A 14,812-nucleotide genomic window follows, 5' to 3' on the forward strand; every position below is an offset into this window, starting at 1 on the left:
CCACAGCCACAGCAAGGTGCGATCCGAGCCGCGTCTGAGAACTACACCACAGCTCACGGCAACACCGGATCCTTAACCCACTGAGAAAGGCCAGGGATCGAACCTGCAACCCCATGGTTCCTAGTCAGATTCGTTTCCACTCCCACTCTCACATTTTTTTTTTTCCTGTTCTCACCTTTGGAGATGGCCCACACTCTACGGAATGTGAATCCCTCTAGGTAAAACTGCTCTTCACGTGTAAAGAAAAAAAAAAGAAGACTAAGCATTTGCAACAGGTGGTAAAGTTGGGACCCCGAGACCCAGCCCCAGGGAGCTGGAGGCTTGTGGGCTAATAGTCCCCAACCTGACATGCAGCCAAGATTTGGACAACCTTCTACCCCCACCTCCCTCCTCTTCGCCAGGACCCACCAAATCTCCCTCCCATCCCCCAGCCCCTCACTCATCTCCCCTCCCCAGACCTTACCATGGTCCCTATATCCACTCTGCCCCCATCAATTTTCTTTCTTTCTTTCTTTTTTGCTTTTTATGGCCGCACTCGTGGCATATGAAAGTTCCCAGGCTAGGGGTTGAATCGGAGCTACAGCTGCCAGCCTACACCACAGCCACAGCAACACAGGATTCGAGCCTTGTCTGCGACCTACACCACAGCTCACGGCAACACCGGATCCTTAACCCACTGAGAGAGGCCAGGGATCGAACCCACAACCTCATGGATCCTAGTCAGGTTCATTTACCTCTGAGCCAGGAAGGGAACCCCCCCCCCTTGATTTTCTCAGGGGTAAGAGGTCTTGTTCCATCTCTTTATTTCCAGAACATCTGCCCCTCAGGAGCCCCAACCTTCGTACCTCTGGGGCAAAGTCGGTGTGAGGCAGGGCCAGCCCAGGACCAGGGCAGAGCCCACAGTGAACCCTGGAAATGTCTTTGCAGCGTGAACGAGTGAATTAAAAAATAAATGAAGGAGTTCCGGTCATGGCGCAGTGGTTAACGAATCCGACTAGGAACCATGAGGTTGCGGGTTCGATCCCTGCCCTTGCTCAGTGGGTTAACGATCCGGCGTTGCCGTGAGCTGTGGTGTAGGTCGCAGACAGACAAGGCTCAGATCCTGTGTTGCTGTGGCTGTGGTGTAGGCTGGCAGCTGTAGCTCCGATTCAACCCCTAGCCTGGGAACCTCCATATGCCGTGGGAGCAGCCCAAAGAAATAGCAAAAAGACAAAAAATAAATAAATAAATAAATGAAGTCCAGTCAAGAGTCTCCAAACCAAAAGGGACCAGTTGAGGTCATCGTGTCCAGCCCTCTGCTCAGAGGCTTGTCACCGTGCCCTGTGTCCCTCTAGCTGGGCATCAGGGGTCAGGGCTTGGACCCAGTTCTGGGGGCTCTCCAGTGGGTTCTCTCTTCCCACCAGCCTTCTGCCCCAGCTGCTCTCTTGCCCACCATCATGAAAGCCAACACTTCCTTTGGTTTCCATGAGCACTACCTGCATCCCCAAAGCCCACCTCCCCCAGACCCACAGGGCCAGAGCCCATTCAATGACACTTGGACGCACCCCCTCGCACACACCTGGTGTAACCGACCGGGGCCCGGGCTCAGGTCATTAGGCCAGAACCTAGGTGGGCAGCTCACTGTGTGACCTTGGTCAAGTCCCTGGACCTGGAGGGCAAAGGCCAAATCCATTCACCTCTGGGATCGGCAGTGCCCGTGACCTAGAAGGCACTCTGTGAATATTTACTGACCTGAACGTGGCTGTAAGGAGGGGCTAATAACACAACTCCTACTCTCGGCAGAGAAATTAAACAAGACTTAAATGAGATAATGAATCAAGGAACAGTCTGTAAACACGACAAGTCTTTGTAAACAGAGCTGGGGCAACACAAACATTGCCTATAATAATTCTCCCACTCCTTAAGGGCCCACACGCCCCTCGCCTAGGCGCTCTTCCCAGGGGTGGGGAGGACAGCCTAATAAGAGATAAAGGTGACATCCCACAAGGCAGGGAGGGGGATATCTCTTTCCAGATCACCCCAGCACCCTAGGGTGGGGCAGGCACGACCACACTGGTCCTACACCAGCATCCAGCCTCAGCTCCACTGGTCCCTCACTCATGCTTCTATTCCAGCTGTCTCCCTCACCCGTAGCCCTGGAGGTCCCACTGGCCCTCTGCCCTGCTCCTGTCCTCAGCCCCCAGCCACACCAGGAGGACCCAGGAGGAAGGCAGACACAGGCTGCAGGGGAAGGAAAGGACTCCAAAGCCAAGAGGGGACCTGGAGGGCAGGGAGGCCAGCTCACCTTCATTTTCTAAAGCCTCAATAGGGGCGATCATTCGCCTGAATAACAGAACAAGCCCCTAAGCTTTGCTTAACCCATTCCTGTTGAATGCAAAAAGACTTTAACCAACTTTTTTTTTTTTTGCTTTTTAGGGTCTCATCTGCGGCATATGGGGGCTCCCAGGCTAGGGGTCGAATCAGACCTGTAGCTGCCAGACTATACCACAGCCACAGCAACACCAGATCTGAGACGCGTCTGCAACCTACACCACAGCAATGCCGGATCCTTAATCCATTGATCAGGGCCAGGGATGGAACCCACATCCTCATGGATACTGGGAGGTTTCGTTACCACTGAGCCACACTTTGACCAACTCTTAATGCCTCCTCTTCAGAGTCCAAAAATGCCCTGGACATGACTAGTTGCTGGGAAGCCTTGGATAAGTCAATTCATTTCTTTGAACTTTATTTTTTTTCTTTTTACTTTTTTTTTCTTTTCTGCTTGTTTGCTTTTTTACGGCCGCACCCGTGACATACGGAAGTTCCCAGGCTCGGGGTCGAATCGGAGCTACATCTGCCTGCCAACGCCACAGCCACAGCAACGCGGGATCTGAGCCACGTCTGAGACCTACACCACAGCTCATGGAACAACGCTGGATCCTTAGCCGACTGAGCGAGTCCAGGGATCAAACCTGCGTTCTCATGGATACTAGTCAGATTTGTTTCCACCACGCCACAATGGGAACTCCAGGCAATGCTTTCCTTTTATTTTGCATGGATGGGGGAGACTCTGAACTTTATTTTTTATTTATTTATTTTTGTTTATTTATTTTATTGTCTTTTTAGGGCTGCACCTGCAGCATATGAAGGTTCCCAGGCTAGGGATCAAACGGAGCTGTAGCTACCGGCCTGCACCACAGCCAGAGCAACTCAGGATCTGAGCTGAGTCTGCAACCTACATGGCAACACTAGATCCTTAACCCACTGAGCAAGGCCAAGGATCGAACCTGCATCCTCCTGGATACTAGTCTGATTCATTTCCGCTGAGCCATGACAGAAACTCCCATTTCCTTGAACTTAAGTTTTCTCATCTGTGCATCTGCTTCACAGGACTGTTGCAGACACGAAATGAAACTGTAGGGGAGTTCCTGTTGTGGCGCAGTGGTTAACGAATCCAACTATGAACCATGAAGTTGCAGGTTCAATCCCTGGCCTTGCTCAGTGGGTTAAGGATCCGGCGTTGCCGTGAGCGGTGATGTAGGTTGCAGACGCGGCTTGGATGCCGCGTTGCTGTGGCCCTGGCGTAGGCCGGTGGCTACAACTCCGTTTCAACCCCTAGCCTGGGAACCTCCACATGCCGCAGGAGCAGCCCTAGAAAAGACAAAACAAAAAAAGAAACTGTAATGGATAAGAAGAACCTGGCATATAGGAAGCATGCTGTACTTCTTATTTTTATTTTTTTATTTTTTAAGGCTGCACCTGTGGCATAAAAAATTTCCCCGAGCAAGGCCAGGGATGGAACCTGCATCCTCATGGACACAATGTCGGGTTCTTAACCCACTGAGCCGCAATGGGAACTCCTCCATGCAGTACTTTTTAAAAAGTTAAGGCAAGAGAAGTTCACATAGCAGGAGTCTGGGTCCTTCCAGACCAAGAGAAAATGAAAAGTGCTTTGTAATATAATGTATCTTCTCTTTCAGCTTTTGAAACTGCCTTTCAGTTGTTTTTTTCTTGACTATTAAAATGAAGTTATTTTCCTGATATATAGCAAAAAGAAGGAAGGAAGCTGGTGGGAGAATCATTCAGGAATTAAACTATGAGCTCTGCAGACGTGTTTGCTGCACTTTACCTTGACCTCTAAGAAAAGGCAATCCCAATAATCCTCGGCCTTCCCCACTTCCCTTTCCCCCACATTCTTGCTGCAGCCCTCAGCCCTGGCATATACCACAGCCCTCAGCCCTGGCATACACCGGGAGTGCTAGAGGCAGCTGGGTGGTGTGCTGCCATTTTAGCCAGTCCCCTGCACAACAACTGAGCATCTCTTTCGGCACCCAGCAGTGGGGGGGCAGTGGGGGCCGAGGGGTGAGGAAGACAAGAGCCCCCCACCCCCACCTGGTCATTGGTGGGAGAACCAAGCCCTCAGATCTCAGCACTGCAGCGGGAGCAACCCGGCTGCTCTCCACCTGCTCAACTCCCAGGCCCAGGTAAGGAGGGCAGCAGCTGGGCCTGACCACCCAGCCGCCGGCTGGCCTCACTCTTCCAGCAAAAGGTCAGAGGTGAAGACGCCCACCTGCAAAACAGGGAGGAGACATGTAGGCTCCAGAGGAAAGAAGAGCCTCTGGCCTCAGAGGGAAGGTGTGGGGCCACCTCCCGCTGTTTACAGCAGATCTTGAGGGAGGGAGTTCCTTGAGGGCAGAGTTCAGCAGGGAGATGGCTGTTTGGCCACACAAAGCCCAGACACACAAACACACAGACCACACAACTCAAGAACACCCTAGCAGAGCCGCCCCTCAGACAACACTGCAAAGCTCTGACCCAGGGGCCCTCCGGCAACACAGACAGGCCGACACCCACTCCTTCTCCAGACTCCCTGACCCTTGGAGACCACCCACTACTCCCAGAACATTCTTTCTGTCTTCCCCACAGCCCAGGATGCAGGGGGCAGTGCCCCTCAGAGTTCAAAGGTAGAAATTGCGAAGGTGTGGCTGGGGGGGGGGGTTCCCCACTGCCTGGGGGTCCAATCTGGGATCCACCAATTATTTGCTGCTACTTAACCTCTTTAAGCCCAGGTCTTCACTCAGAAAGTGAATAATTCTAGTAGGACTTCTCTCATGGGGGTTGTTCTGAGGATGAAAGGAGGGAACACAGGCGGCACAGCACCTGGCACAGAGCGTATTTCCAGGACGCGTCAGCTTTAATGGTTGTCGCACACCGAGGGACAGATGGGGCAAGACTCACACACCGCCCCTCCTCCCCGCAGCACCCTTCTCCGACCCGCACGCAGGAAGGTAGAAGCAGAACAACCCGCAGCAGGCCCCATTCCGCAGCCTCCCTCCTGCCAGGAGCCCCTGCCCAGGAGCCCCTCCCTCGGAACTCTCCCACTTTGCGCCCCAGACCCGGAGACCCACCACCACCCGCTCCCTGGCCCACGCTCTTCAAGTCACAAAGCGCACAGTCCCCAAGTGGGCCCTAAAGAAACGCGTTCAAAACAAACGTCTCCCCCTTCCCCCACCCCAGATCCCGGCGTGAGGCAGCTCGGCAGTCCGACCGGCCACCCTCTGCTCTCGGGCTCCGGCTGGACAGGTCGCGTTCCCCCACCTCTTCCCCCCACTCCCCCCGCGCCCGGATCCTGCCTGGAACTGGAGTAACTCAACCCACTCGGCCGAAAGGGGGCGGGGAGGGGGCCGGCAGAGGGGACCCCCAGGAATCCAGCCCAGTCCAGTCTGGAGGCGGAGGCTGCCAACTGGAAAGGCTTTGAGAGAGGAGCTTGAGAGGGCTCAAAAAAGGGGAAAACACACACACACACACCCACACACACACCATGCAACACACCCTTTGAAGCAAACTTTCTGAACAGTTTCAGAGAACTTTTTTGACAAGTTCCGGAGCCGTCGCGGAGTCTGCAAAGCGCCAGTCGCTTGAATGGGACGTCTAGAGCGGCTCCGGTGTCATCGCCCCCCGCCCCACCTTCTCTGGCCCCTCGGTGCCGAGGGCCGGCGGCTCTGGGAAGCTGTGATGGCCCCCCCTGCCCCCCGCGGAGGGTCCCCAGGCGGCAGAGTCGCGTCGCCGCTCCCCACTCCCCCTACCCCAGACCCACCTTGGGTGCTCGCGGCTCCGGGGGGCAGGAGGGCGAGGAGGAGCCCCCAGCGGCACCAGGCCGCCAGCTCCATGGTGCTCACTGCGGCTCCGGCCCCATGGCTGCGGCTGGACCAGGCGGGGAGGACGCGCGGGCCGGGCGAGGGGAGGGGGCCGGGCGCTCGCGCCGGAAAGGGCACCCGGCGGCCTCGGGGCTCTTCTCGGCTCTGTGGGCACGACGGAGGGGACTCTCAGCTCCACAACTTCATTCTTGTACTTCCTCAAGGCAGCCCTCCTCCTCCACCTCCACCTCCTCCTCCTCCTCCTCCTCCTCCTCCCGTGATTGGGAGCAAGCGCGCTCACAACTCGCCCCCCCACCCCCACCCCCTCCAACCGCATTCCAGCAAGTCCCTGGGAGTGGCAACTCCCAGCTTCACTTTCTCCCTCTCTCCGCGCAGGCCTGGGGGTGCGCCGTTCCCAGCGCCCGGACGCCGGGGTTGCCGGCCGCCGTTCTCTCCCGTTTCCATGGAGAACCCCCCGCCTCCGACAAAGCCGAGGAGGGTGATGGCGCCCCCGCCCCCGCGCTGCGAGTCTGGGGCAAACGCTTTAGCCTGACATCCTTCACTCTCTTTTTAAGTCGCAGGTTTTATCGTAAACCTTCCCGGCCTTTTGCATCCTATGCCATCACATGCTTATTTGGTTGAAGATCAAAGAATGGTTTTCCTACCACATGCTCCCGTAAAACTGTTAGTGGTGTGTGTGTGTGTGTGTGTGTGTGTTGCGTTTAACCTGTGGCTTCCAGGGGTCCCTGGCATAACTTTTCGAAACGTTTAGGTGTCTTTTTCCGGTCTCAAAAGAATGGTCTGAAGGGGGTGTGCAAGTGTGGGGAGAGAAACCTACACCTCAAGCCTTGTTTCAACACCCAATTCATCCACGGTTCCTTCTGGGTCCCCTACCTTTTATTAGGTTTCTCAATTCCACCTCCCTACCCTGCATTCCACCTGGAGCCCCCACCCTGTTGCTAAGGCCCGGTGGGGGATGGGGCGGAGGTGGGGATGGAAGGAAGGCGGCATTTTTGCAGGAACGGCCAACAAAACACCGCAGATAGATATACTTATCCAAACAGATTATTTGTTGTTTATCTGAAATTCAGATGTAACCGAGCATCCTTATTTTTGTTTGCTAAATCCGGCAACTCTAGTTGGAATGCTCAGCCTACTGTAGCATGCCTGTGCTGGTCCAGAGGGGATCAGAGGCACCTACTGGGGGCTGGAGAAGGAAGGGCATTAGCATTTCTTAAACGGCTTCCTTATTCCTAGTGTGGTTCCAGGCAGCCACTTTCACTATAGGGGACTTGAGAATGGGGCACTCTGGAATCAGAATGAACTCGGTTCAAATCTCAACTCTACCACTTATTAGCTACGTGACCTTGGGCAAGTGACTGAGCCTCTCTGGTTCTCACTGTGCTCACTTGTAAAACAGCACCTGGCATATTAGGCTAGGGGTTAAAGGAGATAATACTCTTGAAGCTCTCAGCACAGTACTTAGCACATAGTAGTTGCTCAATAAATGGTCTCGGGTTTAGTTATACTGGGGCAGATCCAGGTTTTGTGGGGCCTGAAGATGATGACATTTGGAGAGGTTTCTTTAAGAGAAGGCAAACGAAACAAGGTCCTACCGTATAGTTATATTCCATATCCTAAGATAAACCATAATGAAAAAATATATACAAAAGGCTGAATATTGGAGTTCCCTTGTGGTGCACTGGGTTAAGGATCTGATGTGGTCACTACCGCGGCTTGATCCTTGTCTCGGGAACTTCTGTATGTCACAGGGGTGGCCAAAAAAAAAAAAAAAGTTGGTTGTTGGGAAACCAGTTTCAATGATCAGAACAAGGCTTTTTCTTTCTTTCTTCTTTCCCTTTTTTTTTTTTTTTTTTTTTTTTTTTGAGAAATAGAATGGAAAGAACAGATTCACCAGATCATACGATCGTCTGTAGTTCATATGGGTACCTGTGTAGTCCGTAGGTTAGATAAGTGTCTTAACGGCATGTGTGTCCTGGAGGATGAGGCGCGATGGATCTAGTCTTGGGATTGTAGTCACAGATGTTCAAGTGCTGCTGTGTATGGTGACACAGTAGCCCTTTGGGAGGAGCATCGACCTCCCTGTTTTGTCCAGGGTGAGGGTGAGGGTCCAGGAAGTGCAGGCTCAACCCGTGTATCAGTTTGCCCAAGACTTTCTCAGGGCTAATCAGGGCAAAGGTGAACAGCCAGCAAAACCAGCCCTTCATCCTCATGCCCTCTCCCAGCCCAGGACCTAGTCAGGGTGCTTCTCAGCCCTGCAGCCTCTCCCCCTCCTTGAGGGAGAGGGGAGGAGTCAGACGTTCTTGCACTGAAGCGCTTGCACGGGGCACCCAAGCTTGTGGCTCTGAGACCCAAGCTCGTGGCTTCGAGACCATCAGGGTGTTAGAGTCAAAGTGAGAGCTGCCCCTTCTCCCCCAGGCCACTGCTCCCTGCCATTATGTTAGGAGGGTTCATCCTGCCAGGAAAGCTGCTGGGGTGCCATCCTTCACTGGGCCCCAGGCTCTGTGCCACCCTCTGTCCTCGTCTCGCTGAGTCCTCGGGCGCCAGAGGAGGAGGTGTTACCTTTCCCCATTTTGCAGAAGAGGAACCCTGAGATTCGGAGATAACTGAGCCATGAGACTTTGGCTTAATCCATTCAGCTCCGGAGAACCCTGAATCAAGGGTACAAGAACCCACCCTCCCTGCAGGCCCCTGCAGAGGCATGAGAGGGGGGTTCCTCCAAGAAATCCAGGCAACTACTTGTCCCTCCCTTCACAAATATCCCACCTCTCCACCCCACCCCCTATTCCTGCCCAGGCCAGACAAGCCCACCCTCTTAGCATCCCAGGGCTCCGAAGGAAACTTGGGCCAGAGACAATGCTTGGCCCCAGTGGGCTGCGGAGGGAGGGCGGAGCCAGCGGGAGTGGGGGCTGGAGTGGCGATGGGGGAGGAGCCGGGGTCAGAACCCGCTCCCCAGGAGGAGGCTCCAGAGGGGCTGAGTTTCCCAAAGAGAATGAGCCCATTCAGAGCCAGGAAGGAAGGGGGGAAAATCCTTGTCTGTGTTTGACAAGGGAAGAGGAAGGGGGGCAGGGGTGGGCGCTGCTGATTCGCTTCTCCCCTCAACTGCCCCTCCAGCAGGGCCTGGCGGGCCAGCCTAGGAAAGGGGACGTCTGAGGGACAAAGGCGGGGGGGGGAGGGGGGGGGGAAGAACGGAGGGGGCGGGATTGCCTGGGTTGCTGGAGGAACCTGAGAGTTTGCCAGAAGGGTCCAGTGAGAGGCCTGGGGAGAGAGCGAGAGCGAGAAGGACCGCAGAGGAAAGAAAGGGGTGACAGCAGGATGGAGGGCCGCTAACCCAGGGGCAGAGGGCGCTGCGGGAGATCCACCTGCAGAGATCTCTGGGCAGCAGGTACCTGGTCAGTGGGCCGTGGAGGTGACCACTGGCCCTGAAGAGGCAGGAAGGGGCTCCAGCATAGAGAGATGACCTCTAAGGGTCAACAGGCTTGGGGCTGGAACCAGCGGCCTGTGAAATGCCAGTCAATCATTGACCAGCCCCCGAGACTGAGGGGCACAGGAGGCTCTGTGTGTGTGTGTGTGTGTGTGTGTGTGTGTGTGTGTGTTGGCATCAGAGGCTCCTCCCCTCTGCCTACCTCACCAGCCAATCTGGGGTCAGAGGACTGAAAACAAACAGAAAAAGGGAGGAGACAGTCCACAGTCCGAGGTCCAGACCAGAAACTGGGGCCTACCCTAGGGGACCTCTAGTCTGGTTCTCTGGGGGAGTGTCTGCAGGAATTAGGTAATTGGAAGGAGTCCCCTGAAAGTAGGCACAAGGCCTCCCTGGGGCCACAGGAGAGTGAACTGCAAGCTTCTGATAAGAAAATCTGTCCCGGAGTTCCCCCGTGGTGGCTCAGCGGTTAACGACTCAGACTAGGAACCACGAGGTTGCCAGTTTGATCCCTGGCCTTGCTCCGTGGGTTAAGGCTCTGGCGATGCTGTGGCTGTGACATAGGCCAGCGGCTACAGCTCCGATTAGACCCCTAGCCTGGGAACCTCCATCTGCTGTAGGTGCGGCCCTAAAAAAGAAAGAAAGAAAATCTTTCCCTCATGGCTGAGCCTGCCCAGTTGTATTCCCACAAGTGTCCTATCCTAATAAATCTATTTCTTGCCTTAAAAAAAAAAAAAAAAAAGAAAAAAGGACGGAAGAAAGGAAATCTGTCCCTCATAAAGGTGGTCTCTTATTTTTATTTATTTATTTTTTTAGGGCTGCATTGGCGGCATATGGAAGCTCCCAGGCTAGGGGTCGAATCAGAGCTACAGCTGCCGGCCTGCACCACAGTCACAACAATGCCAGATCTGAGCTGCATCTGAGACCCACACCACCACTCACAACAACGCAGGATCCCCGACCCACTGAATGAGGCCAGGGACGGAACCCACATCCTTATGGATACTAGTCGGATTCATTAACCGCTAAGCCACGAAGGGAACTCCCTGTTGTTTTTCTTTTTGGTTGTGCCTGCAACATGCAGAAGTTCCCCAGGCCAGGAATCAAACCTAAGCCATAGCAATGACCTGAGCCACAGCAGTGATAACGCTGGGCCCTTAACCCACTGTGCCACAGTGGGAACTCCAAAGTAAATTCCTTAAACTTAAATCAGATCATTTCATTTGCTTCAGTGCTAAAACACCGCACAATGGCTTCCTGCTGTCTAAACTCTTCACTGTGACCTGAGACTAGCTAGAACCTGGTCTTTAGTCTCACAGCCTTCCAGCCACTCAGGCTTCTTCTCTGTTTTTCAAAGATGCCAAGCTTGTTCCTGCCTTAGGGCCTTTGCACTGGCTGTTCCCTCAACCTAGAACAATCTGCCCCCAGGTGTTAGCTGGTCATGCGGGTTTCAGCTCAAATGTCACTCCCCACCCCCACCCCGCTCTTTAGGGCCACACTGGAGGCATATGGAAGTTCCCAGGCTAGGGGTCAAATCAGAGTTACAGCTGCCGGCCTACACCATAGCCCCAGCAATGCCGGATCTGAGCCCCGTCTGTGACCTACACCACAGCTCTTGGCAATTCTGGATCCTTAACCCACTGAGCAAGGCCTGGGATTGAACCCGAAACCTCACGGTTCCCAGTTGGATACGTTTCTGCTGCACCACTTCTCAAATGTCACTTTTTGAAAAAGGCCTCTGACTGCCCAGTCCAAAGTAGCCTCCCCCTCCCTCCCCACTCCCTTATCCTCTTATCCGCCCTCCCTCACTGAGGTTATTCAGTTATATAACTCAACACTTTTGACCACATGAAGTTGACTTAACATTTTTCCTTTTTTTTTTGACTGATGACATATGCAAATGGCACACATTTTTTAAAGTACAAGAATAAAATGTGTCCTTTACTTCCCTGTCACCTAGACACACAGTTCCACTTCTCCCCGGAGGGAACAAGTATTTCTACTTTCTTGTATCTTTCTACATAGTCTCTAAAATAGCAAACATAATATATACCCTCATTTTTTTCCTCATACAAGGTAATGCGTATACACACACACACACATACACGGTTCCATATCTTGCCTTTTATAAGTAGCAAAAATACCATGAAAGTTTTTTTATGTTAGTTAGTACATTATAAATCTGCCCCATTCCTTTTTTTTTTTTTTTCTTTTTCAGGGCCACACCCTCGGCATATGGAGGTTCTCAGGCTAGGGATAGAATCACAGCTACAGCTGCCGGCCTACACCACAGCCACAGTAACACCAGATCCGAGCCTTGTCTGTGACCTACACCACAGCTCACGGCAACGCTGGATCCTTAACCCACTGAGCAAGGCCAGGGATTTAACCTGCAACCTAATGGTTCCTAGTCAGATTTGTTTCTCCTGCACCATGATGGGAACTCCCCTTTTTTCTTTCTTTCTTTTTTTTAATGGCTGTACCCACAGTATATGAAAGTTCCCAAGCTAGGGGATAAAATCTGAGCTGCAGCTGCAAACTATGGCAGAGCTGTGGCAATACCAGATCCTTAACCCACTGTGCCAGGCCAGGAATCAAAATTGAGCCGCCACAAAGACAGCAGAGACAACACTGGGTCTTTAACCTGCTGTGCCACCCTGGGAACCTCTGCCCCATCCTTATTAATTTATCGTCAGCATTTTATTGTAATTACATGGATTTCCCTCAATTTGTGTGATTAATTCCTTTCTGCTGGACATTTAGTCCCTTTCTTTTCTTTCTTTCTTTCCTTCGCTATTGACCATAATGACCAATACTTCTATACATAGCTTTGTACTTACCCATTTTGCACTTCCGTAGGTATACCTAGAAATCCTGTAGGTATACCTAGGAGAGAAATTGTTGGTTAGAGGGTCTATGTAAATTACTGGATTAAAGGGTCTTCTTTTACAGTCTTAGAGTGCTAAGTTACCCTACCTAGTGGTCATACCAATGTGCTCTTACATGAGCAGTGAAATTGTCCTAGACTTGTGTTTGATACTCATTAATTGCCTGTCTCCTTTCTCTGACCATGAGAAGGATGGTGCCTTGTTCACCACTGTTCCCAGAGACTTGTACGCGGTAAACTGCCATAAATATTGGATGACCTAGGACTCCTCCTTGTAGATCATCCCCCAATTTTTGTTCTTCTAAGAATAGGGTCAGTTCGCCTATGATCCTTCAGTACACATAATGCTTGCTTTGTCTCTCTCCTCCCTGGACTGGGAATGATTTTTGCTTCATCCTTTTTTTTTTTTTTTCCCTAGTGGAATGACTGACACCTGAGTTGATGGAATGAATCAATGACTTTGCAGGCCATTCCTCACCTGAGAAACCAAAGGCAAGTTAAGAAGCAGATTAAGCTGAGGGGGCTCCAGGGGGAAGGAAGGGGGAGGGTCTCTGGGCTGAAAAGAGGGGAGATGGAGAAGCCTGGTAATTGTGTAGGGTTGTTCTGGCAGGAAGAACTCTCACAAGATGTCCCAGAGAAACAGCACTTCATCTCCCACCAGGACAGCATGACAGATGTCTGTCTCCACTGCCCTCTCTACCTTTAACCTAGGATTGTTTTCTCCATCAGGTGGGTAGCCATGGGTTTTCAAGAACCTGTGAAATGTTTGAGACCTGAATGACTGTTCAATGTTGGCTCCAAAATATGATAAGAAAACTACAAAAATATTTTATTAATTGTGTACAAATGTAACAATTTGTAGCAGTTTACCGGGTACAATTTACAGCAACTCAATTCAACTATATATAGTTATTTATAAATTTTATTGAATGTGGTCATTGCCACATCTTAGTATGTTTCACATAATGTAGAGGAGGCTTCCAAAATTGGAAACTTTAAAGTTCTAAAAAAGCCCTGTTTCTACCTCAGAGTTCTCTTGAAGGGAGAATCCCTGCTTTGTCAGTATTTTTATCCTCTTGAATTTTAAATTTCCTCATCTTTAAATAGGGATCCTCAAAAAGGATTCATCCAAGAATTACAGTAAGGACAAAACAAAATAATGTATTATTTTTAAAAATGGATCTATCACACAACATTGTAAATCAACTATACTTTCAATTTAAAAAAAAAAAATTTTAAGAAAAAGGAAAAAAAAGAACTGCCCTATCAGATGCAAAGTAGTATTAGCACTCAATTTTTTTCAGGTCAGCTCCTGGAGGGAGGGCTGAGGTTGTTTTGCTCATTTCAGCTTCCCAATCTATAGCAACTGGGTGCTCAACTCCCTGGGACACTATTCATGTTATATTTAACTGGAAAAGGCACCATTCACAGAAAAAGTAATGTGAATGGGGCACCCCTGAGTGCCATTCACAGAACATACAATATGAATGGTGCCTCCCGGAGATGTGCTTTGCCTACCTTGGTGCGAAGGGCCTAAGGCTCAGGAAACGTTTGCTGAACGGTGTGAATGAATAGAATCCAATTTTACTTTCGGTTCATTCCATCTCCCAAGATAAAAAGAAAAAGTTGGCCAGGGGTGGAGAGAGTGGACAGGAGGAAAGGCAGTCATTAATCTGCACCCACACTAATTATGCATCTAGCTATAAGGCGTCGGTGCTTCAATCAGACGGGTTGTGTGCTTGTGCTGGGGATAGAGTGGGGAGGAGGGGTGATACTAAAGCAAACGTCCTCCTATTCCCAAAGATCCTCCTCTTAATATTCCTTGAAATACTACACCTCCCTCTCCTACCTCAACGTCATCTGAATCACTCTGGTGATTTGACAGCCTTGGTTTGGCACACAAATTCTTACGCCGAATTACGTTATTCATTCACTTAAAAACAAACAAAAAAACCGCGTTCTTAGCGAGCGCCTACCCTGAGCCAAATTCTCTACTAGTACTGGTAGTAGAGTAGTAAAACAAGACAGCAGAGGTCCTCACTCTGCCAGGGAAAACAGACCACTGTATATCACCTTCCAGGTGTTATCACCCTCAGAAGTAGTCTTTATTTTGAGACTAGAAAAATCAGCAGGAGTGGGATTAAGAGTGATACAGACGGGGTAAAGCTAGGGAGCTTGAGAGACATGGCCCCTTGAAGTGGGTCAGAGGCAGAGTAGTGAGGGAGACCAGTAGGCAGGAGCCAGATCCTGCAGGGCTTGTGGAGTTACGATTTTATCCTGAGGTAAGTGAGAGCCTGGAAAGAATTTTAAGAAGGAAAAAGTGAAATGATCAAAATTGAATTTTTGAAATTGGAGCATGGGCTG

At 51.4% G+C, this 14,812-nt stretch overlaps 1 protein-coding gene across 2 annotated transcripts in view; it reads right to left on the minus strand.

Moving 5' to 3' along the window:
- ERBB2 (erb-b2 receptor tyrosine kinase 2) overlaps positions 1 to 6,384 on the minus strand; it is a 29,764-nt gene extending 23,380 nt beyond the window's left edge. The window contains exon 1 of one of the 2 annotated variants that reach the window (XM_021066119.1): positions 6,080 to 6,384. In XM_021066119.1, coding sequence (XP_020921778.1) covers positions 6,080 to 6,152 — 73 coding nt within the window. In that variant the 5' untranslated portion in view covers positions 6,153 to 6,384. 2 annotated transcript variants of the gene reach the window in all.

This window comes from Sus scrofa, chromosome 12 (genome assembly GCF_000003025.6).
Source record: "Sus scrofa isolate TJ Tabasco breed Duroc chromosome 12, Sscrofa11.1, whole genome shotgun sequence".
Classification (NCBI taxonomy): Eukaryota; Metazoa; Chordata; class Mammalia; order Artiodactyla; family Suidae; genus Sus; species Sus scrofa.